Source organism: Manis javanica, chromosome 12, assembly GCF_040802235.1.
Source record: "Manis javanica isolate MJ-LG chromosome 12, MJ_LKY, whole genome shotgun sequence".
NCBI lineage: Eukaryota > Metazoa > Chordata > Mammalia > Pholidota > Manidae > Manis > Manis javanica.
Genome location: NC_133167.1, coordinates 110,981,352 through 111,007,550, shown reverse-complemented (window position 1 = coordinate 111,007,550; position 26,199 = coordinate 110,981,352). Strand labels below are relative to the sequence as shown.

The 26,199-nt window shown below is 48.4% G+C and overlaps 2 protein-coding genes across 14 annotated transcripts in view; one reads left to right on the top strand and one right to left on the bottom strand.

The window, feature by feature from the left end:
* Positions 1 to 19,232, bottom strand: part of ERICH1 (glutamate rich 1) — a 39,452-nt gene extending 20,220 nt beyond the window's left edge. For all 6 annotated transcript variants that reach the window (XR_012124077.1, XM_073219251.1, XM_073219255.1 and 3 more), the window contains exons 1-2: positions 19,135 to 19,232; positions 7,949 to 8,095 (exon numbers count right to left, since the gene is read on the bottom strand). Coding sequence is in view for 5 of the 6 variants with exons in the window: in XM_073219251.1 (XP_073075352.1) it covers positions 7,949 to 8,095; positions 19,135 to 19,156 (169 nt within the window). In the remaining variant the exon portion in view is untranslated. The remainder of the gene's footprint in view (positions 1 to 7,948; positions 8,096 to 19,134) is intronic.
* A 6,686-nt stretch (positions 19,233 to 25,918) lies between these two features.
* Positions 25,919 to 26,199, top strand: part of DLGAP2 (DLG associated protein 2) — a 436,545-nt gene continuing 436,264 nt past the window's right edge. For all 8 annotated transcript variants that reach the window (XM_036995825.2, XM_073219245.1, XM_036995822.2 and 5 more), the window contains exon 1: positions 25,919 to 26,118. In XM_036995825.2, coding sequence (XP_036851720.1) covers positions 26,101 to 26,118 — 18 coding nt within the window. In that variant the 5' untranslated portion in view covers positions 25,919 to 26,100. The remainder of the gene's footprint in view (positions 26,119 to 26,199) is intronic.

Here is a 26,199-nt window from a genome sequence, read left to right as displayed (position 1 = left end):
ACACACGCTGACCCTGACAAGGCAGATGGTCAGCCAGGAGCAGTTGGCTCCCCACCACACCAGGACAAAGACACTGAGTGACTCATGTGCACTTAAGTCCACGCTAAGTTACTTACTATGTGAACTTCGGGCTTTTATAGCATGATATGAAAACAACCACCTCATGAGCAGGAAGCAGAGAACACTCCATGTAACATGACCATCATGTCACGAGTCTCTCTACATTTTGGTGCTTTTTCTCTGCATGTACTAACAACCCAGGTGTGTAGCGTGTGGGAATACAGACACACATGTGCACATGCACACCCACATCCTAATGGGTTCACGCTACACATACTTCATCATGTTGATAAACCACACATTTGTATATCTTACATGAATAACATTCCAAAGTGAATAAAGTACAAAATAATATACTTTATAAGACATATTTAAGTCTACAAAGTCTTTCAATGGGCTATACAATACTCCGTGCTGTTGGCAAATTATAACTTAATTATAATGTACCCACTTCAAAATTTTGCATGAGGTGGATTCTGAATTTTCATGAGCCCAGTTAGCTGCCAGGACCACCCTTATGGTATATGACTTTGCACAACGGACCATTTCGCTCCCTCAGACATATTCCTGGAAGTGGAACAGCTGGTCTGAGGGTGGGCACCTTTTGCTGGCTTTTCAGATACACTGCTTTCTCTCCATTCTTTCCAACACTGGGCAGTGTTAACCATTTTTGTCTTCATATTTTGACCTAGAATATGGCAAAGTCACCCTCTTGCATGGGACAAGCACAAGCGGGATCCCAGTTGGTCCTTCATAGAAAGCGAGGATTTTATTTAGCCACAGCAACAAGGACTGAGGAGAATCACTACGCATGGCCAGAATGTACGGTTTCAAGACATTTACATGTAAAACCCTGAAAGATTTTCTGATTGTTCTGCCATCAGTATTTTTGCTTTCTTGAAGCTAAAATGCAAGAATTAGTTCTGAAGTTAATTTGATTGATTGCCACGTCACACCTGCTGGAGTCAATGCAGACCTGCTCCTATGTGGACTGTCCCCTATCATTTAACATCAACATTTGATCATTTTTCACAGAGTATTTTTGGGAGTTTTTAGTCAACTAAATCTTCCTAATATGAACGTTAAACAGAACTTAGAAATGTCATTGTTCACTCAATTATTAGGATGAACACCACCATGGAAGTGAAGTTGAGATGACCACTCATGTGATAAGAGAGAAAGACGCGCCTAAGGGACGGATGTCAGATGCTCGGGAAGGCTCTCGTCTGTTAAGAGACCACATGCCGACTTCCCAGGCAGAGCCTTTCCGCTATAAATGACAGGACTGTCATCATGACAGGCATTAGATTATCCCCTCGGGCCTCGGCTTGCCATCTGTAAATTAAAGTGACTGCTAATCCATAACGGCTTCCGGTCCTAATTTCTTCTAGGAGAAAAACGGTTTGCTGTGATGGCATCTACCCATTGACAAGTTAGATGTTACACCCACTGCACAGGTGGCAAGCGAGAAGACCAGTTAGCCTCCCTGAGCAGCCGGCAGCCAGGGCACAGGCACACGTTGCCTGCCCCACCCCGGTCCCTTCTCCCAGGGTGAGGGTCACACCGAACACAGCCAGCCTGCTGACGGCAGTCATGTGCTGCTGGTGAGGCCCAAGAGGAGAGTGGAGGAACTCAGCTCCCTGGCTCAGCTGTGGCCCCAGGGGTTCAGTTCATGAACCTGCTTGTCTGGGAGGTGCCATCCTCAGACTGCAGCTCATCTGGTGGCCTCCCGGGAGCCAGTCCCAGCCCTGCCCGCCCCACATTCCGTGCCATGCCTGGTGTGCTCCCCCACCGTGGTCCCGCAGCTGTGCCCAGGCCACCATCCCGCCTGGCCCCAGCCCCACTGTCTCTCCTCATGACCCTTCATGCCCCCTCTGCCCTCTCCCGCCCCCAGCTTCTCTTCAGAACAGTCAGCATACCACCGGCCCCAATACCACACACTGGCTGAGGCCAGACCCTGCTCCTGGCGATACACCCACATCCTGCCACCAACCCAGAGCCAGAGGGACACTGCGTGGTGATGGAGAGCAGCTTCCCAGTCACCCTAGTGGCCTCAGCAGCCTGGCTACCTGCGCCATCAGCTGCCCCTCGTAAGGACGTGCAGACAGCCTAACAAATGGCAAATAAACCAAGGAAAGGAAAAGGCAGGGGCCAACGGGGCATCTGTGAGGCTCCATGCGAGGCGGCCCCCGACCTGGGGCGGAGAAAGTGTTTGGAGAAAGAGGTGCTGAGCATTTCTCACGTGTGATGAAAACCATAAACTCAAGAGAGCCAAGCAGCTCAACAGACTCCAAGGACAAGAATCACGGGAGGACTGCAGGGGGCGCAGCGACATCAGACGTTTGAAAACTGAAGGGATGCACATCTTGACACGGCCACACGCGTGCATATGACCCCGACTAAAGTAAGCGGCAATACTGTGATTGATACAAAGTTTTATAAACCTTCAGATACTACACGGTATGTAAAGTGAAGCATTTATGACATGTAACCGAATAGCAGCACACAGCCATGCTGATCATCACACTCCCAGGCAGGAGGGGAAATGGGCTGCAGAAGGCGCGGACAGGGCCCACACAGCATCAGTTTTCCCAACCTTTCTGAGGTATGACTGACATATGATTGCAACTTTAAGGTGGATGACGAGGGGATTAAAGGGGATTTGATGCACGTACTGTGCAGGGTCACCTCCCAGTTACCACTCCTGTGGTGAGAATGTTAGGTCTGCACCCCCAGCACGAGTGTGGGGACCTCAGTTGCTGCTGCACCCTGGATGTGCTCCCCAGTGGCCGGAGGATGGCTGGGTCATCAGCCTAGACCTGAGGCCCATACATGGTACGTCCTGAACGAGAGGCAGCTTTCCGGGAAGCTTGGCAGAGGCTAAGATCTAGGGGACCAGAGTGGGCGGTCAGAGACACCTGTACCACCGCATTTCCTTTGTAAGAAAATATTCACATCTTAATGGAAAACTGGCAGCAGCTTTTACAAAAAAAGCTTGGCGACATTTTCATGGACGACTCCAGACATCTGTAGATGTCTGTGTACCCCTCTTCACAGGCTGAAAAAGCACAAGCCAGTGCCACACAGGCATCCCACGGCTGCTCTGTCTGTGAGCAGAGAGGGGCTGACTTATCTTTGCGCATCTGTTCCCTAAAGGAATGCGTTAAGCTGCATGCTCCTGTCCACATTTTAGAGCTGCCATGTGAGGACCCACCCGCAGTGTCCTGCAGGTAGGCAGTGAGAGCACGCTTGTTGCTGCGTGCTGTCATGTGCACCCAGCGAGCCTGGACGCCACAGCACGTGCACTGGCCCTCCAACCACGTTAAGCACGAACCGGCCCTTGGCCCTCCAGCAGCTCACTGGAAACTCGCGCTCCTTTTTCTTAAGGAACTCTCACTCCCCCAAATCATTATGATAATGATTTTATCCTACCCCATAGTCTCATGTTTAACCTTTAAAAAATTCCCATGATGCTAAGTGTAAATTTTTCCCAAATTATTACAATTAGTAGAATACAGTTGATCAACATAACAATGATCACTTTTGATAACTATTTAATTCAGAGTTAAATCCTGTGGGAAACACCTCTCTTACTGGGAGTAGAGGAATGTGGAAGCTTTATCTACTGTTATTGTTATACAGGTTTCTACATGAATTCTATCCCTGTTTTTCATTTTACATGCATAACTGCTAAGAAACCTTGAGCACATAAGTAAGCAGATGACAGTCTGGGTTTTTTTTTTAAAAATAGCAATGACTCCTGATGCACTGAGGTTTTTCTGAGTTATATGCCAAAAACCACAGCAAAATCTATCATGAAAACAAGTAATTTTAACTGATCCATCATTTAAATGAGCTGATAACTCAATTATTTCCTTCAATTTTGCTGAAAGCAAAGAAATATAAGACATCTGATTCCAAAGGGTTTTTTCACCGGTGACTAGAAGAACTCACTCTCTTCCTGAGACCAGTATTCCTAATTCTCCCTTTGTTGGGGATCCCAGGGTGGCTTCCACACCTAGGAGGCCCTGCTTTTGTGGGAGAGGAGACCACAGATGCGGTGAAAGGGACACGTGGGCAGGCTCTGCGGGGCCCAGGCAGGATGCAAACCCACCCACCATCCTGGTGCCAGTAAAGCCGAGAAGCAGCACCGGGCAAATGCATGCCCCACCCACTAAAGCAAGGCGAATGCATATTAGGACAGGCAAACACGACAGGACTCTTGGAGCTGAAGCCCCTGGGGGGGCTGAGAGCCTGGCAGGTGGTCCACGTGCCTGGCCAACAGTACCCCAGGGCAGCAGAGGACACAGCCTCGAGGGGCGCTGGCCAGTACGGTCTGTGTATGAGCCAGTGCTGGGAGGCCACCCTCTCCTCCAACTCACCCCGAGAGCTGGGGTGGAAAATACGACAGCAAGTGTGGGAGAGAAAGCCAAGAAAATCTCCCAGAACAAGACGACTGAGACAAAAAATAAGAAGAGACAAGAAAAAGTGATCTGTCGTGAGCCCCAAAATCTGGACAACAGGAATCCCACAAAGAGCAGAGAGTGAAGCAGGGGGGTTCCGAGGAGACAGTCCAGCGGCCCACAGCCCCTCCCTAGAAAAATGATAGTCTCCTGCCTCATCTCGCGGGGCCGGAAAGGAAGGCCCAACACATTCCAGAGGGCTGAACCCTGCCTGTGTCCGTGGGACCAACATCCCAATGACCCCTAAGGTCACAGGTGAAGAATGAGAGAAAGCAACTCTAACTCAGAATTCTACACCTGGTGAGACTTCCAATATGAGAATAAAGATAACTTTCAAAATTCAGAGTCCTCAAAACATTTGTCTGCCAAACACCATTTCTTAGGAGGCCCTAGGGAATGTGTTTCAACAAATGAGCAAAACTCAAGAAAAGAAGTGAGAAGGCCCGGCTGGCAGAGGAGGGGCCTCGTCCCCAGGGCCTCCAGGACAGAAGCCCTGAGGCAGGCATGGGGGGCAGGTCCAGCTCTGGGAGGAAAGGCCAGGAGCCCATGTACCGCGGCTGCTCACAGGTAGGTTAGACGGCAGTAGGGAGGGAAGACTGGGAAGAAACCAGAGGCACTTAAAAAGCTAAGCAAACATATGAAAACGCAAGTATTAACTCGGCCAGCTCCACTGAGTCCAGGAGGGCCTGCACAGGTAGGTCTCTGGGAGACTGGATGTGACTCCCCCCAAAACGCCTGGAGATCTGGGAATGGAGGGGGGTGGTGTGTGTGTGTGTGTGTGTGTGTTGGTATAATGATAAATTAAAAAATGTGTGTGTGTGTGTGTGTGTGTGTGTGTGTGTGTGTGTGTTGGTATAATGATAAATTAAAAAATGTGTGTGTGTGTGTGTGTGTGTGTGTGTGGTGGTGGTATAATGGTAAATTAAAAACAATAAAAGCTGTAACAAAAAATTTACCACAATGCATACATATTGGTTGTTCTGGCTACTGACACATAATGCCCTGTCTGTAAGAACAAATGGAATTAGAGACACTCTTTTAAAACCAAAAAAAAAGGTAAAAGTGTTTCTATAAAGTGAACAAATATCAATGCATTGGTTAGGTGGTTACCATATGCTAAGCAGAAAGAATATTTTCTCTGTCTCATACCCAAGGACTGACTGACAGGCATCTTCCTCATTTTGGCTGCCTTCCTCCAATCCAAAAAGATTCAGGCAGATCTACAGCTCTCATTATCAGCCAACTGTCCCTTCCATGAGCATCATGCCTTCAAGGGAATTCTCAAAATGAGAATTTGTTACAGAGCATCACACAATTTGTATTTGTCTATTTGTCTATTTGATTGTGATTTCATGTTTAGCTTTAGCCAAGATTTCTTCTTTTCCACTACAAATAAATATATTGCCTTCAAAATTTCCATGGCATATGTTGCTTCAAAACAGTTGTTGCTCCTCCATGATAAAAAAACACTCAACAAACTGGGAATAGAAGTAAACTTCAACACAACAAAGGGCATGTATGAAAAACCCAGCTAACATCACACTCAGCGGAGAGAGCCTGGAGGGTTTCCCCAAGATCAGGAATGGGGCAGAATCCCCACTCTTGCTATTCGCTTCAACATTGCACTGGAAGTGCTAGCCGGGGCAATCAGCCAGGGAAAGAGAGAGAGAGAGAGAGGGCAGGGAGAAGCGAAACACCTCTACCTGCAGATCACACGATCTTATACATAGAAAACGCCAAAGGATCCACAAAAAAGCAGAGTTAATAAGTTCAGCAAAGTTGTTAGGATACAAGGCGGATATACTAAAATCTGTATTTTCTTATTTAAGAAACCACTGCCTAATCCAAGGTCATACGATTTATTTGTATTTCTATACACTAGAAATGGACATTTCAAAAGGAAAAAAATTCCATTTACAATAGTATCGAAAAGAGTAAAATACTTTGGAATTATTTTTTTTTTAGGTGTAAAGTTTATAGTGAAAACTATAAAATATTGTTGAATTAAAGTAAAAATGACTTAAATAGAAAGATTTCCTAAATGGATTGGAAACTTGGTATTTTTAGGGTGGCAATAATCTCTAAAGTGTTCTGTAGATGCAATGTAATTTGGATTTCTTTTTTTCCAAGAAGTGGGTAAGTGGATCCTAAAATTCATATGAAATGGCAAGGGACCCCAATAGCTAAAACAATCTTGAAAAAGAACAGACTTGGATGACTCTTCCTGATTTTAAAACTTACTGCAAAACTACAGTAATCAAGTAAAGCTACAGTATGGTACTGACATAAGGACAGACATATAGACCAATGAACATGACTGAGACTCCAGAAATAAGCTCATTCATCTACGACCAACTCGTTTTTGACAAGGGTGCCAAACCCATTCCATGTGAAGAGTACAGTCTCTTCGACAAGTACAGCTAGGACAACCGGACATCAACAGCAGAGGAATGATCTGGACCCCTACCTCACACCACATACAAGCAGTAACTCAACAAGGATCAGTAACTTAAATATAAGAGCTAAAACTATAAAACTCATAGAAGAAAACCTACATGTAAATTTTGTGACCTTGGATTTGGCAGTGTTTTCTTAAATCTGACACCAAAAACACAGGCAACAAAGTAAAGAAACAGAATGGACTTAAAATCAAAATCTTCTGTGCTTCAAAGCACACCCTTGCAGAAGTGAAAAAACCACTGGTATTGGAGAAAATATCTGCAAATCATATACCTGGTAAGGGTCTAGTATCCAGATTATAACCAACTCTTACAACTCAGCAATGAAAAGACAGACAATCCAATTTAAAAATGGGAGGACTTAAATAGACATTTCTCTGAAGACGATACACAAATGGCCAACATGTGCATGGTAAGATGCCCCACATCGTTAGCCATCAGGGAAATGCAAGTCAGAAGTACTGTGAGATACAGCGTCACATCCACTAGGATGGCTAGAACCAAGAAAACAGGAAACAATAGGTGTTGGCAGGATGTTCAGAAACAGGAACCCTTGCGTATCACAATGAAAAGAGTTTTTAGGATCATACGATCCAGCAATTCTACTCCTAGGAGAAGTGAAAACACATAGCCACACAAACATGTGTTTACAACAGCATTACAGACAATAGCCAAAAGGTACAAACAACCCAAATATCCACCCATCCAAAACGTGGTCTATTCATATACAGTGGAATATTATTCACCAATCAAAAGGAAGGAGGTACTGATAACACGTTCCAATGTAGATGAACCTCAAAAACATTATGCTCCACGACAGAAGCCAGTCACAAAAGGTCACACAGGCTGCATGGTCCCCCAGTACAAGACCCACAGGACTCCATCCCGAGCAGCAGCAGAGGTTCAGAGCCACACTCTCTAGGGCAAACACCTGGACGCCCCCACCGCCACCTGCAAGCCACTCACCTGTCTGGGGAGGTGTGATTCTGCCTGTCACCTCCTTAGACTCTACTTTCTCCAGAGGATTTTGGGAGGCTAAAGTCACTGGTGCCTTCTTTTCTTGGCCACGTGGAACATTAGGAAAAAGTCTCTTCAGCACTTTTTCAACAAACACTACAAAGGCAAACAATTGACAAAAGGAAAGATACAAGAATTAGTCAGGACAGCTTTATTTAAATCGTGTGGGGATTCGACAAAGAATGAAGACACTCTGATGTTATCACTTGGGAGCAAAGAGACAGTCCCCACAGGACCCCAGCGTGCCCATCAGAGGACCCCTCCCCAGAGGATCAGCAGTGGGGCGGCCCCCAGCTGCCCTTGGGGGATGGGAGAGCTGGGAAGGGGTCGGCCTGGTCACAGTGGCCATGACTGGGTGCTCATGTCTGTCCTACCCGCTCATGTTCTTACATCATTTGGCATCTGTGTAAAGTACAGACATGACCAGTTTCCAGATCTGGGGTCAGAGGTCCTGGGTTCCAAGTGCCCCCTGGACAAGATCAGCCCACATGTGGGGCCCGGGGGCCCAGCTGGGTGTGTGGGGCGGCTGAGGAGGGGAGGGGCCTCTGCCCGTGCCCTGGACACTGTAACACACAATGAGGAAACCCTGCTGACGTGGCTGGCCTGGCTCTGCCAAGTACACAGAGATTTTTCCCTTTATTTTAGTTCACATTCTGCTATAACTGGAGGGAAAAAGCTGTCAAAATGAATAAATATATCTACCATATAAGTGTGGACAACAAACAGGTATGAAGAGCATTCCTAAAGGTGAGGGTGAGGTTAGTGAAATGAATGTAACCGTGTTAAATGTAGGGACAAATCAAAAGGGGGCCCCAGAGTGACCAGCAGTTCTGCAGCCAGAAGCAGGAGGCCTGAAGCAAGACCTCTGGGGCACTTAGGTGACGTGTGGAAGACGTAAGGTCAGCACACTGGAAGACAGGTGGAGGCTGAGCAGAGAAGAGTGGCCGGGAGGCTCCGTGGGGAGGCTCCTCAGGCCCCACGCAGGAACACGGCCCTCAGAATGTATTCCCCGAGAGCGTTACTAGAAATACGCCAGTGGTTCTACCTGTAAAACATAATCTGGGTTTAAAAACACAAAAGGCCTCCCCACACCAATGGCCTCCTAAAACAAGCTGTCAAGCTGCCCAGACTGACCCCAGGGCTCGGTGGGCAAGGAGCAGTGTCCGCTGAGTGCAGTGCTGTGGCGGTAGCTTGTTCTAGAGGGCGGGGAGCCCTGTGGCTGAACAGGGAACGTACACGGGCCCTGTCAATAGAAGATCCCCACATGCTTTGACTTTGTCGATATTCTGCAAGATCTTCGTTAGCTCGGGACCCTGTACACCACCCTCTCTGAGATGGTCCAGTCTTCCGTGAGTGGACTCACGGGGAGCTACCTCGGAGCATCCCCCAGCCTGGATTGTCATGCAGAGACAGGCTGTTTGGGGGAACGTCTAAAGAAAATGTTCCGTTGCACTCAAGAACACATTCACGGGAAGTCCAGAGTGTCTTTGAAAAGTCAGGCTATCATGCACATTTTCTTTAAGAGCAGAGAGGAAAATGTTCTATTCCAGACGACAGGGAAGCAATTTCTAGGGAATACAAAAGCAGATAAAATGGACTTGATCTACAAACTATCAACAAATCAGAATTGTCACAAACTGTAACTGATTTTAGGTAAAGCCACAAGCAGCCACCCTACTTTACAGTGAAAACAGGCCTGGAGGGAGACCTGCCGGGGCTGGCAGCAGTGACACACATCGGTGAGATCACTTCTGGCTGGTGACCCCACAGACCCAGAGCTCCTCATATAAAAATGCGGAACTGCACCATGGAGACCCCAGCATGGACCCAGCCCCCAAGAGGACCCCCCTCGACACTGGAGTGGACTGGTCATCTGACAGGTTTGCTTAACCACAAGGCTAGTCCTTGAGGCCCTGAGCACATGGGGTAAGGATGGAGCACAAAGCGCCTGTGGCCGTAACTCACTCCCACGGCTGAGCAGATGTGGCCAGAGTGCCAGACTGCGTAATGCGAAGGCCGGGAGCACTTCACTGAAGTACCTACTGTCCTGACCAATGGATTTACAGCCTGACCAACATGGCATTCGGTGCCTCAGATGAACATACTCCACCAGCCGAGTCCCTGTCAAGCCCAGCCACTTCTATCACAAGAACATTAAACTGCTAGAAAACGTCAGAAACCGTCATGACATTAGCCAGCTTATGCCCACAAGTGACTGACCACTGGCAGGTGTCTTCAGTCCCAGATGGGCCTGCAGGCCTGACTCCTGCCATCCCGACCTGCGTCTCAGAAGATGCCCGCTGGGGCTGCCACAGAGTAGCAGGGCCTGTAGCCCGGGGTTGGCAAGCCCAGGCCTCAGGTTCTCAGCTCACTGATTTTGGGGTTCCCTCCTCAGGCTACAGACAAAAGACGCCAGCACTCTCCCAAGGGTGACAGGTTGCCTGCCCGCAGGCCAGGTCCCAGGCACACACTCCAAGAAGGGTTCCCGACAGCCAAGGGCCCTTGGTCACCACTTTGGGGTGTCGGGCAGTGAAAGTGACTCCTTCGGGCATCTGCCACTGCTTACGGCTTGTACCTGACGTGGGCTCGCAAGGAGGCTTGAACACTCAAATGTTCACTTCTGCCTGACTGAGCATCACCCATAAACACAGCAGATATTAAAATCAGAGGTCAGACTTTGTGGAATGTGGTACCACCTGGGTGCCTGGCCCTCCCGAGCCCGCACACCACCACAGCACGCAGACTTGGGTGCTCTGGTGCCAGGAGGTGGCTCGCTGCCACACAGGGACTCTCAGGAGCCCTGTGTCACCATGTGAACCGTGTGACAGCGCTCTGCGGTTGGAGGCAGGCTGCGGCTGTCAGAGCACACACTAACTGACATGCTCCTCTTCAGCAGGAAAGCAAGTTGTGACTTGCAACTCTGGTGTCCATCAAAAACCAATCACCAGAAGATAAAACAGCAGAGGAGGGTGCGGTTCTTGGCAGCCAGAAAAGCTGAGCTACAGGAAGCAAGGACTGTACCTCTGGTAGACCACCCATCCGGCGATAGCAGGGAGCAGGGGACTCGGCCTGGAGGAGTCCGGTTTTTCTGATGTAATTTTCAGGGAGGACTGTGCCTCTTGCTATTTCAATTTAAAGGCACAAGCCAAATACTATTTTTCAGTGAGGTGTTTTTGGAAACTAGACACATAGGAGAAACTGAGGAACCCTATGCACACCTCAGAGGGAATGCTCAGTCGCTGGTGGTCAACTTCAGTTCTACACTCTCCCTCAGGGCAGTTATTTGTTTTAAAATCTAATAGCTGGGTATAAAAAATGAGGTGTTTGTTCCATTTTTAACAACGGTGTTAATGGCAGCATTTCAGGAAGTCACTCCTCTACCTGCTGTGGTGCTGAAGACTCGGGGATGAGGCGGGCCGGGCCTCCTGCGGTGGAGCTGGGCACCCACCCAGGAGCTGCCCGGGCATTCCACTGGAAGAGGCTCTTGCAGACAAAAATGGAAATGGGAATGCTTTCTTCTATAATATTCAGTCTGAGAAAAGCAAAGGAAAATGAAAAATATGTGGTAGGAAAAAAGCACCCCATGATGTTGAAGGCTGCTGAGTAAGTTACCCCATCCATTTCAGGACTGTCTTTTGCATAGAAAGTTCTCTCTGACCCTAAAGTAACAAACACTCTCCTCAACATCTGTGTACACAACATACTTTATTTAAAATTGGGGTAAAACTGTATATGCATCCTGTACATCTACAGAGCTTTCTGATACTGGATAAGAGCAGAAATGGATCTTTATTCTCGTGATTCTCTAGTCAAGTATTTCAAAACTTTTATCATCCCTATGAACCATTAGCTCACGGAAAGGCAAGACTCCAGAGGACAAAAACATGTGTAGAGCTAACTCAGAGGCATGGGGAATGAAATTAGTTCAATAACCGTATTTGAAAGGGTGGCTGTTGTAGGGAACAGTAAAACTGAGAACCATATGCTCAGAAGAATTGTAGGAAAATAAGATACTAAAATATTAACAAATAATTTTATTTATTTATTTTTCCTGGCTTTTTTTTTGTATCATTAATATACAATCACATGAGCAACATTGTGGTTACTAGATTCCCCCCATTATCAAGTCCCCACACCTACCCCATTACAGTCACTGTCCAACAGCACAGTAAGATGCTATAGAGTCACTGCTTGTCTTCTCTGTGCTGTACTGCCTTCCCTGTGCCCCCCCACCACCACACACACATGTGTTCTAATCCTAATGCCCCTTATTCCCCTTCTCCCTCCCTTCCCACCCATCCTCCCCAGTTCCTTTCCCTTTGGTAACTGTCAGTCCATTCTTGGGTTCTGTGAGTCTGCTGCTGTTTTGTTCTTCAGTTTTTGTTTTGTTCTTATACTCCACAGATGAGTGAAGTCATTTGGTACTTGTCTTTCTCCACCTGGCTTATTTCACTGAGCATAATACCCTCTAGCTCCATCCATGTTGTTGTAAATGGTAGGATTTGTTTTCTTCTCATGGCTGAATAATATTCCATTGTGTATATAACATATAATTTTAAAATGTGACTTCTTGATATTTTGAGAGAAAAACATATAGAACAAATAGGTTTATGACACACATTTATAGAGATTCCAATTGACAGACTTATGAATGGAAAAAAATGATTATCTAGAATTTGAAAGGAGACTTTCTGAAATTATATTTAAAAGAAAAAATGCTACTGAAAATAAGACAAGAAATGGACATTAATAGAAATTTTCCCTGTGGCCAACTTGCTGGGGGCCCCTCCTGCCCTCAGCCTGGCATCCTTAGAGGAAATACTCTAAAACACAGCACTGGAAAAAGCAAAACACACCAACCAATCAGTTTTAAAGAAAACAGAAATTCCCCAATTTCAGTAAACGCTAGGTAGAGCTATCCCATCCTGACACCTGTGCACTTTAACACTTTAAATTTGAATTTTCTTAGGGTTACTCTACTGCCTTGAATCTGATACTGTCAATTCTCTCTTTTCAGTGAAGACTGCATTTCAGTGCTAGCTAGGTGTCTGCAGCCTATCTACAGCTTTCTCCACAATGATAATCTATGTTTTTTTCCCATTTTATCCTTATAATGAGGCAAGTATTTACCACTGCCTAGAATCTAGTAACAAAGGAATAAACTGATAATAGCACTCCATCACAGGGAAGGAAAGTTCGGTATAGTGAGCTAATTCAATGAATGACAGTTTCTTAATGAGTTTCATAACACAATTATAAGTGAGAGATAATTAGCTAAGATTTAAGCAACAGTTAGCAAGCTTTCTGAAATATTAATTAAAAGGAAAATAGCACTCAAAATAAGACCAGAAATAGTACTCAAATGGGACATAGTTGGAATCTTATACCATGACAATTTGATGTGATCACCCTAAGTAGAAACACACTGAACATTCATTGTCTCCCAAAACTTTAACAGTTAAAACAAAAATAAAAATATTCCAAAATTTGTCAAAAAATTCCCTTGTAGATTTTTTAAGCAGCATTTGCTGTACAATTTTCCATTCAGAAACAATTTGAGCACACGTAGGGCTGTAATGGCTCATGGTAAGGAATGGTAACAGGCTAAGCCAGGAGACGGCGGGGTGTGCTGCCTGGCCAGGGCAGCACTCCCCATACTGTTATTCATTCCAGTTTCATTAATATTGGCCTTTTCATCCAACAGATCTTGAATTCAATGCAAAGAACAGGAGACGTGATGGCAGAGCCAGGTCCGTGGCATGAGAGGGCCATCTTTCACTTGGGAAGGAACCAGACGAGAAACTCCGATTCCTCTATGTGACTCTGCCAGTGCCCCTCACCCTGAGCAGGAGGTCCCCTGTCCCTGATGTCACCCCATCCCTGTCCAGCTCCGCAGCAGGAACCACTGTCCCATGAGGCTTCACGCCCAGTGCTGGGGTCTCCGGCCAGAGCAGTATGGGCCGTTTCTCCAGCCACTAAGCCATGCACACATCTGCTCACCCTGAACCAGGTGTCCCCCGTCATCTGTGCGGAGTCTCACCAGAAGCCTAGTGCCTGGCCCCGTCCTGCACACAATGTCCCCTTCACACCCAGAGGGGATGGCAGAGAGCTCACTGCATTTTTTGTCTATTACCTCATCTAATCCTCTCAATAACCCCACTGTCTCACCATGGACTGTATGCAATTTTTTTTTGTAACATTTTATAGGTCACAAAGTCCTCTAACATTGTCTTTTTTTAAAAAAGTATCATTGATGTACAATCTTATGTTGGTTTCAAATATACAGTACAGTGGTCCAAAAGTTACCCACATTATTAAATCCTTACCCCCTCTAGTGCAGTTACTATCTACCAAAGTAGTAAGATGTTACAGAATCAATGACTATATTCTCCATGCTGTACTACCTTCCTAGTGACCAACTTACATTGTGATTGTAAATCATGTGTCCCTTTATCGCCTTCCCCCTCTCCCCCATGCCTGTCCCAACCCCTCCCCCTTGGTAAGGGTATTCCCTTCCCAGTGTCTATGAGTCTACTGATATTTTGTTCCTTCTAACATTGTCTTTTTAATTCTGTCTTTTCTCTGTGCCTTTACCCATTTCTGTTCCCAATTCCTAAAAATCTCTTTTCCTTCCTAGCTTGCTGGTTGAGATCTATTTTTTTTTTTTTGAGAGGGCATCTCTCATATTTATTGATCAAATGGCTGTTAACAACAATAAAATTCTGTATAGGGGACTCAATGCTCAATGTACAATCATTAATCCACCCCTTGCCTAATTCTCGTCAGTCTCCAATCTTCTGAAGCATAACAAACCAGTTCTTACATGGTGAACAAGTTCTTACATGGTGAACAGTACAAGGGCAGTCATCACAGAAACTTTCGGTTTTGATCACTCATTATGAACTATAAACAATCAGGTCAAATATGAATATTCGTTTCATTTTTATACTTGATTTATATGTGAATCCCACATTTCTCCCTTATTATTATTATTATTATTATTTTTTAATAAAATGCTGAAGTGGTAGGTAGATGCAAGATAAAGGTAGAAAACATAGTTTAGTGCTGTAAGAGAGCAAATTTAGATGATCAGGTGTGTGCCTGTAGACTAAGTGTTAATCCTAGCTAGACAAGGGCAATAAAACATCCACGGATGCAGAAGATTTCTCTCAAAACAGGGGGGGTAAGGTTCTAAGCCTCACCTCTGTTGATCCCCAATTTCTCACCTGATGGCCCCCCTGCAACTGTGCCTGTCTTAGGTTGCTCCTCCCTTGAGGAGTCTTACCCGTCTCTGGCTAACCAGTCATCTTCTGGGGCCATACAGGGAAATGTAAGGTTGGTAAGTGAGAGAGAGGCAATATTGTTTGAAAAGGTTAGCTTTTTACTTCTTTGCAGATTTATGCCCTGTGGCTTTTATGCCCAGTATTTGTCTTGAGGTATCTTTACCACTTGGAGGAATTATGATACTTGGTAAATTCGATATGAGGCACGAATTCTATTTAAGGGTTGTGATTAGGAAGAAGAAAAGCTATAGGAGTAGCAGACGGAAGATAACATGGGAAGATTGATTATTTCTTTGACATATCTTCTTGTAGAGTAACTTAAGCATGTATAGGTTTTAAACTACTAATTAAATTGCGTACACACATTAACATAATAGGAGTACAGTTACATAACCAAAGCAGACCTATAATTACCAGCCATCTCCAGTGAAACCAAGAAAACCAGTTAGGCACCCTAGGCATTTGTGAAAACTTATCTATGATTTGGTGGATATTGTCCAACTGAACTTGAACAGTCTGAGAGAAATCAGACAAATTAAAACAACCCATTCCTGGGGACTGTTCACATCCCATATGTTCTTTTAACAGTAGATAGTCTTTAGTCGTAAGATTTTGGAGTGCTACAATTTGTACTTCTCCTAATTCTTGGTTGAGTTCCAACAGTATAGATCCGGACTGTATGCAATTTTTATTTTCTGTATATGATGATGTTTGGGCATCGAAGCCCCTTCCTGGTTGGGGAGAGACCCTCCCACACAAAGCGGGCCTGGGATGTGCCATCCGATCCACCTGCAGCCACACCTCCTCTATCTGCCTACATGCTGGGACGGTCTTCTGCCTGAATCATCCTGGGCCACGTGCCAGACCAACTAGGGGCCACCCTACTGCCCAAGGCCCAGCAACTTATCTCAGCCCATTCACCCCACCCTAACCCCTGAGCCTCCTCCCTCCTGACACCCTAAGACCCAGCACGTGCCTCTAGGACCCGTAAGAATAAAGTTTCTCCCTGACCCTCTGCCCAGCCTCCTCTTGTGGCCACATTGATGGACAATCTCATAAGAGAACGGCCCTGGCTTCTTGCTTCAGCGAAATTCAAAGTGCTTATAATTTCATCCAACTAAAACTCCCTTAGGTGTTTCTCAGAGGTTAAGTGGGATCCCAGCCGGAGGGCTCCTCAGTGATCTTGAGAAGACACATAAAACTAATCATTTGTTTCCCACTTAGGTTTTATCCTCCTGAGACTTACTAATTATGTTCCCAGCCATTCCAGCAATGTCCTGAATCACCCAACTTTATTTGGCAGTTTTGTCACATATCCAATAGGAAAAGGAGACCTGCTTCAGAGATGTTTCCTGACTGAAAGAAACAATAAGAAGGTTTCATTCACCTTAATTCAATGAGCTGAGAAGAGTCCTTAAAGTTGACTGTATTACAGGAGACCTATTAACTTATTGCATAGGGAAAAGTGTTTAATGCCAGGCTCAGAAGGATCAGAGACACATGAAGGATCAGAGGAAGGTGTGAAGAGAGAGGGTGTAAACTAGAACACCTGATGTGCACGGAAGACCTCCAGCCAGGTGCCGGGGAGCACACAGCTGGGCACTCAGCCTTGAAGACCCTGGAGACAGCCACTGGGCTGGCCTGCTCCCAAGGACCTGGCAGCGAACCACACAGCCTGCAGATCCTCCCCGCAGGGGCTTGTGAGAAAGCAGTGTGCTGCCCACGAAGAAATTTTACTGTCTACTTTGGAGCCTGACACCTGATTGCTCAGAAATTAAGTCATTATAGTCTCTGAGATGACCTGTTTTTAAAGCTGACCAAGAGGAAGCCAGCATTCAGGGGGTCTCAGGCAATAGGGGAAGCATCTTCATTGTTTTCCTAAAAAGAGAGCCACAGAGTTGGGGGCTATATTTACTTTTCTCTATATTCTGCCTTCTGAGAAATTAGTTTCCTTTTCTTACTTTGAGGAAATGCTTATAAACTATAGCTGCCCCTGGGCTTTTCACTTCAAAGGCCAAAACACAGTCATCCTTCTAAACCTAGAGAAAAAAAAAATCAGAGCTCAGTTCCACAACATGAGAAACATAATGAAACCTTTGCTTTTTAGATCCATAAAACTCTTAGAAGAAAACAGGGCAAAACCTCCTTGGCATGGGTCTGGGTGAAGATATTTTGGACCTGACACCTAAAGAGTAACCAACAACAACAAAAAATAAACAAGTGGGACGACATCAAACTAAGAAGCTTCTGCACAGCAGAGGCCACCACCACCATGAACAGGCAGCCTACGGAACGTGAAAACAGTGTTCACAAAGCATGCACGGGGTAAGGGACCAATCCCCAAACTATGTGGAGAACTCATACAACTCGAGAGAACAGAACAATACCACTAAAAATGGGCAGAGGCAGTAAATGGGTCTTTTTCTAAGGAAGACATGCAGATGGCCAACAGTCAATAAAAAGATGCTCCCCTCACTGATCACCAGGGAAATGCCGATCAAAACCACGAGGAGACACCACCACCCACCTTTCCAGCTACTGATAACTGTTGGTGAGGATGTGGAGAAAAGGGAACCCTCATATGCTGGTGGGAATGTCTGTGGAAGACGGTACGGAGGCTCCTCAGAACACTACAAATTATTTACAACCCAACAATTCCACTTTTGGGTTTTACCTGAAAGAAATAAAATCTAGATCTCGAAGAGACACCCCTGTGTCCACTGCAGCGTTATTCACAAGAGCCAGGACAGTCGCACAGTGGAGTACTGCTCAGCCAGAGAAAAGGAGATCCTGCCATTCTCCACACCGTGGACACACCCAGAGGGTGTCATGCTACACGACACGGGTCAGAGATGATGTATGAGCTCACTGTGTGCGGAACCTAAAACCCCCCAGATACAGAGGATAGACTGGCGGTTACCAGAGGAGGGAGAATTGGAGTATGGGGGTCAGAAGGTACAAACTTCAGTTATAAAATAAGTAACTCTTGGGATGTTCTGTACAGTGTGGCAACTACAGGAAACAAGGCCGTGTGGCCACGCTGACACTGGCTAAGAGTACATCCTAAACATTCCCATCACAAGGGAAACATCTCTTTCTCACTCTCTGAGGGATGGATGCCCACGTCAGGTCACTGTGTAAACTCGCGGCATCGTGTGTCAACACAGCTCTGTAAAACTGGGAAACAATAAAGCCTTCCCTTTTCTCATTCCTATGTGGATGACTGGGTACGGGGGAGCCTCTGCTTGGCGGGCTCTCTCCAAGGGCTCCCCGATCTTCTGACATTCAGTTCCGAGGCACGGCCGGGCTGACCGCTCAGGGCGGACGGCTGCCTGTGGTGCTGGCTGGAAACACCGCTACGGGTTAATGAGCACTCGCTGGAGGTAGAGCACGAGGCCATTCCACGGTGAAGAGGGGGTTCGGGGCGGCTCTGTTTGCGGTGAGGCAAACCAGTTCCAGAGCGGCCAGGCCAGCTGCAAGTTCCAGCCCGGGGAGCATCACCCCCTCTGGGGGCCCCCCAGCCTGCTGCGCCCAGCCAGGCCCCCTGGGCAGCCGGGGCTGAGCCTGCGGATCCCGGGGATGCCTGGAGCAACCGCCAGCCCCGCAAGCCACACCCGCCGAGGGGTTCCACCCGCCCTCGGCCCCACAAGAGGCCCCGGGGAGCCAACACTGGCAGGTCCAGGGGCTGAGGTCCGGGGGAGCGTGGGGCCTGGAGTCCAGCGGGGAGGAGGACGGGGCCTGGAGTCCAGCGGGAGGTGGGCTGGGGCCTGGGGTCAGGTGGTAGGTGGGCCTGGGGCCAGGGCAGGGTCTCCTATCGCCGCCCAGTCCGCGCCGCCGCCCCTCCCGGCCTACCGTGCCTCCGCAACGCCGCCATGCACGTCTCGCGACCCCTGCTCGACCCCAGCTCTGACCCAGAAGGGCTGCGGAGCTTCCTGATTCGCCGCACTTGGGCCCGCCCACAAAGGTAGGCGGGCCCAATCCGGATACACGGTCTCTGCCGCTAGATGCCAATCAGCAGGCTTCCAACTCACGATTGGCTCTTAAGGTGGCGTGGGCGTGACCAGTGGGAGCTAGTGCTCCGAGCATGCTCAGAACGAAGTGACTGAGTCCCGCTGGAGCTCTGACCCTCGGCTGCCGCGGGGAGTCATGGAGAGCAGTCAGCAGGAGGGGGTCAGCGAGGGTAGTCAGTGGAAGGGCTTAACGGAAGGGGGTCAGCAGGATGATGGTCAGTGGAAGGGGTTCATGGGGAGGGGTCCGTGCGGGGGTCAGCGGAAGGGGCCAGCAGGATGGTGAGCGAGGGTCTGTCAGTAGGAGGGGTTCAGTTGAGGGGTTAGAGTGAGGTTCTCAGTGGGAGGGGGCAGCAGAAGCGCATCAGTGGGGGGCGTTAATGCGAGAGGTCAGCAGGAGGGGTCATTGAGGGGTGGTGGGGAAAGGGGTCTGAGGGGGCATTGCAGTGGTGTCACTCCATGATCCCCCGCGGTGTCACCTGGGTCCCAGCACCGCCCCTCAGGGTGCCTGGTCTGCAGGGATGGTAGCAGTGGGCGGGGCCTGCTCAGTACCCACCTGGGGCCCCGGTGTGCTAAGGCTGAGAAACCTAGGGCACAAAGAAAACAGGAGGAAGGGAGACTGCAGGCTGCCATCAGGAACTGCGTCCTCCCACTGCAAGGGCCCTTCTCCACCAGGGCTTTTTCTCCCTTGTCCTGTCCAGAGCACACCCCTTCCTTGACCTCACTTCTGGAAAGCATCTCTCTTGGCTCTGTGTCAGGCATGTTCCAGATGCTGCAGATACCTCCATGAGTGGTCTACTGAGGACAGAAAGTGTGGTGTGACAGATAGCATGCCACTTGGACATGAGTGCTGGGGGGAAAATAGAGCAGGGGAGTGGTTTCAGAGTGGGGTGTCAGGAAGGCCTCTGGGGAGCCAGGCCTGGTGAGGTGCAGGTAGAGGGGCTCTGGCCCAGGGGAGGCATGTGCTCCTGAGACCCCTGGGTGACTGCAGAGCAGCACGAACCCAGTGTCACTGTAACCCAGCAAGTGTCTTAAATGTTGGCAGGTTGAAGAGATTGCTTGTGGATGCATGGATCCCATGCCGGCTATTAGTGGCCTGATCATGGTGATTTTGTTGACTGGGCAGAGGGAAAGCCTGATGGGAATTCAGTAGAAGAAACTGAGGACGTTGAGTGCAGACCCTCTTCTGGGACTGGGAAGTGAGGCAGTAGCTGCAGGATGTTAAAAGATACAACACATCCTACACAGCAGACTTGTGTGCTGAAGAACCTGGACAGTTTGAGATTGAAAAGTGAGTAATAGAACACAAAAACATAACTAAAAATGGGCCAAAGGCCTTAACAGACACCTCACCACAGAAGATGCAAGATGGCAAATAAGCACATGAAAAGATGCTCCACAGCCTATGTCATTAGAGAGATGCAAACTGAAACACTGACACTTCTACACACCTCGTGAATGGCCCAAATCCAGAACACCGACAGCACCCAGTGCTGGCCAGAACATGGGGCGGCAGGAGCTCTCACTGCTGGTACCGATGCGGGGTAGTAAGCACTCCCACAATACCGTCTAGACTCATCTCGGTGTTCATCCAAAGGAGCTGAACACACGTCCACACAAAAACTACACATGGGTGTTCATGACTTTACTCATGACTTTACTCATTTACAAAGCCTGGAAGCAACCAAGATACCCTCAGTAAGTGATGGATAAGTAAACTCTGATACATCAGACAGTGGGATATTCAGTAATAAATATTCAGTAATAAAAAGAAAAGGTGTCAAGACAGGAAAAGGCATGGAGGAGCCTTAAATGCACAACACAGAGTGACAGCAGCCAGTGTGAAGAGACCACATGCTGTGTGATGCCAATTCTGTGACATCCTGGAAAAGGCACAGCTATGGAGACACGACAGTAAGTTGGGTTGGCAGGAGCCGGGGGAGGGATGCACAGGTGGGGCCCAGAGGGTTTCGGGGCAGTGAGACTGCCTGTATGACACTATAATGGGGGACACTCATTACACATTTATCCAAACCCATAGAAATGTACAACACAAAGAGTGACCCTAATGTAGACTGTGGACTCTGGGTGATGGTAATGTGTCCATCAGTTGTAACAAATGTCCCATCCAGTGCGGACCTTGACAATGGGGGAGGCTGTGCATGTGTGGGGGACAGAGCACATATGGGAAATTTCTGTACTTTCTGCTCTTTTTTGCAGAGAACATAAAACTGCTCTAAAAAAATCTACTTAAAAAATGAATGGTGCAGGAGGAGGAGGAAATTCATGCTGAAATAATATCCTTGATTAGGCTGTGTCTTGCACTCGTAGTCTGTGTGAGAAACACACTCACTGGTCCAACTCAATAAGTGGACACAGAGACAGAGAACAGCAGAGCGAGGCTTTAATGACAGTCTTGCACGATCAGGTGTCTGGTGGGCAGGCACACCTGAGGCTTGGTGCTAAGTAATAATTTATTCCCTAGTACGTGAGTCCCTCCCCTGGTTCCTAATTGGCTGAGTACTACAGGGTTCACATTTTTTTCCCCGGATGTCGCCTAAGCCAATTATATCCACATTGGGCCTTCTCTTACATTTGTCTTAATTTCATTGGTATGTTTAAAAAACTCAAACAGGTATAGCCAGGCCCTTAGCAATCCCCCCACCCCACCCCCACTCTCAGCCTGAGCAGGTTCCTGGCATATTTTCCACCATGTGGCCCTTTGTTACTACCTTACTGTCAAAATATTTAAACCTCCTGGGAGGAATAAATCACATTTAGGTTTTATGCTTTTTCTAACAGTCCTCTCCCTCCACATTCCTGCTAGCATACGAGCCTACCCTGGCCTTTCTGACCTTACACCACAATGTTCCCAGAGAGCATGTATTTTCCTCCAGCCTTGTTTCTTTAGCCTCTTTCACCCTAAACTTCTCAATGCCAAAGTCCACTCCCCTTTGTCATCTTCAGTGGGCTGGGGCCTAGTCTCTTCCACACCCACCTTGTGGTGACCAGTCCCAGGGCACGGGGGGACCTCGGTGTCAGCAGTCCCAGGGCACCCTTACCAGCATCCACGTGCCACCCCACCTCCCAGTGCAAATAAGTTTATGATTACACCACCCAGTAGTGTCTCCTGTGTGCACTGGTGTTATGTCTAAAAAAAACATTCCCACTCCTTAATTATAAAGATATCTGAGTTTCCCTGAGTTTTTGCTGGGGAAGGTGTTGCCTCCGTGGGGATGTGCTGACTGATTAGGGTGGTGATCGCTGAAGTCTGGCTGGGCTGTGGCAATTCCTTAAAATAAGACAACAATAAAGTTTGCTGCATTCACCAGCTCTCTCTTGTATGAATGATTTTTTTTGTACTATGCGATGCTGTTTGATAGAAATTTACCCACAGAAGACCTTCTTTCAAAAAAAAGAGTCCTCTCAAACCCTGCCACTACTTTACCACTTAACTTTATGTAACATCCTAAATCCTTTCTTGTCATTTCAACATCTTCACAGCATCTTCATCAGGAGTAGATTCCATCTCAAGAAACCACTTTTTTTTGCTCACCCATAGGAAGCAACTTCTCTTCTGCTAACATCTGATCCTGTGAGGCAGCAATTCAGTCACATCTTCGGGCTCCACTTCTAATTCTAGCTCTTTCACTGTTGCCACCATGTCTGCACCCAGGACACAAGGAACATGTATCCCTTGGGTTCACCATCTCATATGCACATATGTTGTGGTGCCCAAAAACAATGACACTGGTAACATCAAAGGTCACTCATCGCACATCACCATAACAAATATGAAATAATGAAAACATTTGAAATGTGAGAATTACCAAAATGTGACACAGAGACATGAAGTAAACAAATGCTGCTGGGAAAATGGTGCTGGTAGACTTGCTTGACAAAAGGCCACCAGAAATGTTCATTTTGCAAAAAACTGACTATCTGTAAGCACAATAAAATGAAGTACAGTAAAAGAGGTAGGCCTGTAATCCATCACATTTACAAGTTAAAGAAGAATCATATGATCATATCAATAGATGTGGAGAAAGCATTTGACAAGATAAAAAAAAAATCCAAAGTTTGTGATAAAAACTTACCAAACTAGGAAGGGAGGGGAATATCTTCAACTTGATAAAGAACATCTGCAAAAACCCTACAGTTAACATCATGTTAACCCTACAATTAATGGTGAAAAACTAGATGCTTTGCCATCAGGAACAAGGCAAGGATGTCCCTCTCACCATGCCTTTTCAACATTGCACTGGAAGTTCTAGCTAATGCAATAAGACAAGACAAGGAAATAAAAGGTATACTGATTGGAAAGAGAGAAATAAAACTGTCTTTGTCCACAAATGGCATGATTGTCTATGTAGAACATTTATTTCCCTGCTCAAGATCCTACCTAAAATTTCATTGTATATAGGATACAGTTCAAGTCTTGAAATGTCTTTAAACCACAGGTTCACCCTCCAGACGTGTTCGTGCTACTGTCCCCCTTTGTTCCAGTTACTCTGTTCACAGTACAAGGCCCTGCACCTCTCTGGGTCTTCAGGCCTGCCTTTCTGCCTAGAACCTTTCTCCCCATGACTGAATCACATTCCTTACCCAGGGTTCAGGCAGAGGCCACCTCTGAACCCACTGAGTCCCCTTGCACTCTCCTGCTGGCACCTCAAACCCTGCCAGTCAACCTTGTGGCTTTTTTTGAAGCACTGGGACTCAGTCAGCCAGAGGACCCGAGGGTGGGGAAGCAACTGTCAATCACTGGTGATGGAAGTCAGACAAAAAATGTCCAGCCTTCCAACCCTCAAGCAGTGAGGTGATTCTGAGGTGCATTCCATACAGTACCTTTGGGGCTCCCCAGCCAGACTGAGCCTCTGCTGTCCCCAGGGGTGGCCAGCTTGGTGATGCAGCCTATCAACTCTCCCTCCCTCCTGTCTTGCTCTCCCTCTGTGCGGTTTCCCAAATACACTGCCTGCACCCAGATCCATGTCTCAGGTCCTGCTGATGGAGAACCAGGAAGAAGATGGCTGGTGGCTTATTCATGATGTCCTTACAGAGTTCCTTCCTGAACCCCAAGCTACATTAGCTGCCCTTTTAACATTCTCCACAACACCCTGTATCTTTTCTTCAGAGAAGCAACATAGTTTGTAACTACATGTTACTAATTTACTTTAAAAAGTGACTTTAGACAGAACGTTTCATGGCAGGTTCTGTCCGCTTCACTCACATTCTGAGGACAGAATTGGCACTCAGTATGTTTTGGCAATCTGTGAATGAGTGAATTAGTGGATTTCAAAGAGGTGGAAGGATGGGGACAACTATGGAGAGGAGGAAAGCAAATTTTAAAATAAAAATGTTGATCCAGGGTCCAGATTTTTGGTTGAGGTTTGGCATACACAATTCATTGGTTTTGACAGTGGAGACAAATCGGAAGGTGCTGGACATGCTAAGGAGAAACGCGGTGTGGGCTGGTCGCTTCGATTCATCTTGGATCCACTTTGCTGTGAAAAGAAACTACAATTGATTAACATGGGTGATTATATGAAGAAAACTTATGGGGTGATTATATGAAGAAAACTTATGGAGACGGTGGTTTTGTTTAAAGATCTTGGAATTTCTGGAAAACACTAGCTTATCCCACTCCAAAAATTTTTGACCACCCGATTCTCTTTTCCTGTGCTAGTCCTACTCATTTCTCTACACCTCTTACCCTGGTGTTCCTCCTTTTTCTAGCAGCTTCCAAGTGCTTTATCCCATTTAAACCTTCCGGTAACCCAGTCGGGGGCAAGCAGTCCGCCCAGCAGAGGCTCACCGGGCGGGGCTCCCAAGCCACGGTCAGGAAACCGCACCGGGACAGCGCGGACGAGGCTTCTCCGGCCGGAGGAGCTCCTTCCCTGGGGCAGTCCCGCCGGAACGGCCTCCCACGCCTTCCATCGCGGGTTTTCCGGACCGCTCTGGCTTCCGCACGACGACTCCGGTTCCCTCGGTGTGCGGTGTGTGCCATTTCCTTGCCGCTGGCGGCAAGCACACGAAGGCGCCCTGCCGCTGATGGTGCTCCCGCCTCTCCGCCCGGGCTGCCGACAGAGGGCTGTGCCCCGGGCCTCCGTGGTGGGGGGACCCTTCCTCGTGGGAGGCTGGGTTCAGCGCGCCCACAGCGGGAGGATGGGTAGCCCAGGGCACCTTGGCGGGGAACGTGTCTTGCCAGCACACGAGCCCAGCCACAGGAGCACTTGCGTGTGGAGCTTCCCGGGCCCTGCCCACGGACCGCGTACCGATAAGCCCGCGTCTCTGTCCCCGGCCCAGGGCCGACCGCACCTGCCCAGGTGTGTAGGTGTCCGTGGCATCCCCGCTGTAACTTTCCTGCGCTTTGAGCACCTGCGCGAGAGGCGGTGCGGACCGCGACCTCGCCGGGCTCTGCTCCTCTCGCCTAGCGTTTCTCGCCCACCCGCGGCTCAGGGCTCAACAGGTGGGGCCGGGCGGGGCGGGGCGGGAAGAGGCGGGCCGAGTGGCCGCGCGCCGGCTGGCGCTCCCCGAGGCGCGGCCGGGCCCCTCCCCAGCCGCCGCGCGCGCCGGCCGCCCCCCGGTGCGCGGGCCTCCCGGGCGCCCACTGCGCAGGCGCCGGCCCGGGCCCCGACCGAGCGCCGGGCTCGAGCGCGGACGGAGCGCGCGGCGGCGCCGGACCGGCTGGGGCGCGGGGCGCGGAGGACCGAGGCACAGAGGATGGCGGACGGGGCGCGGGGCCCGTGCGGCTGCCCGGCCTGAGGCCCGCTCACCATGTCGCCCTGCACCTGCTGAACGCGGAGCGCCCAGGATGTCCGCGCTGAGGAAGGTGCGAGCCGCCGGGCCGCGGAGTGCGCGGGGACGGGGCGCGGGGTCAGGCTCGGCGTGGGGGCGCCGGGACCTCGCCAGG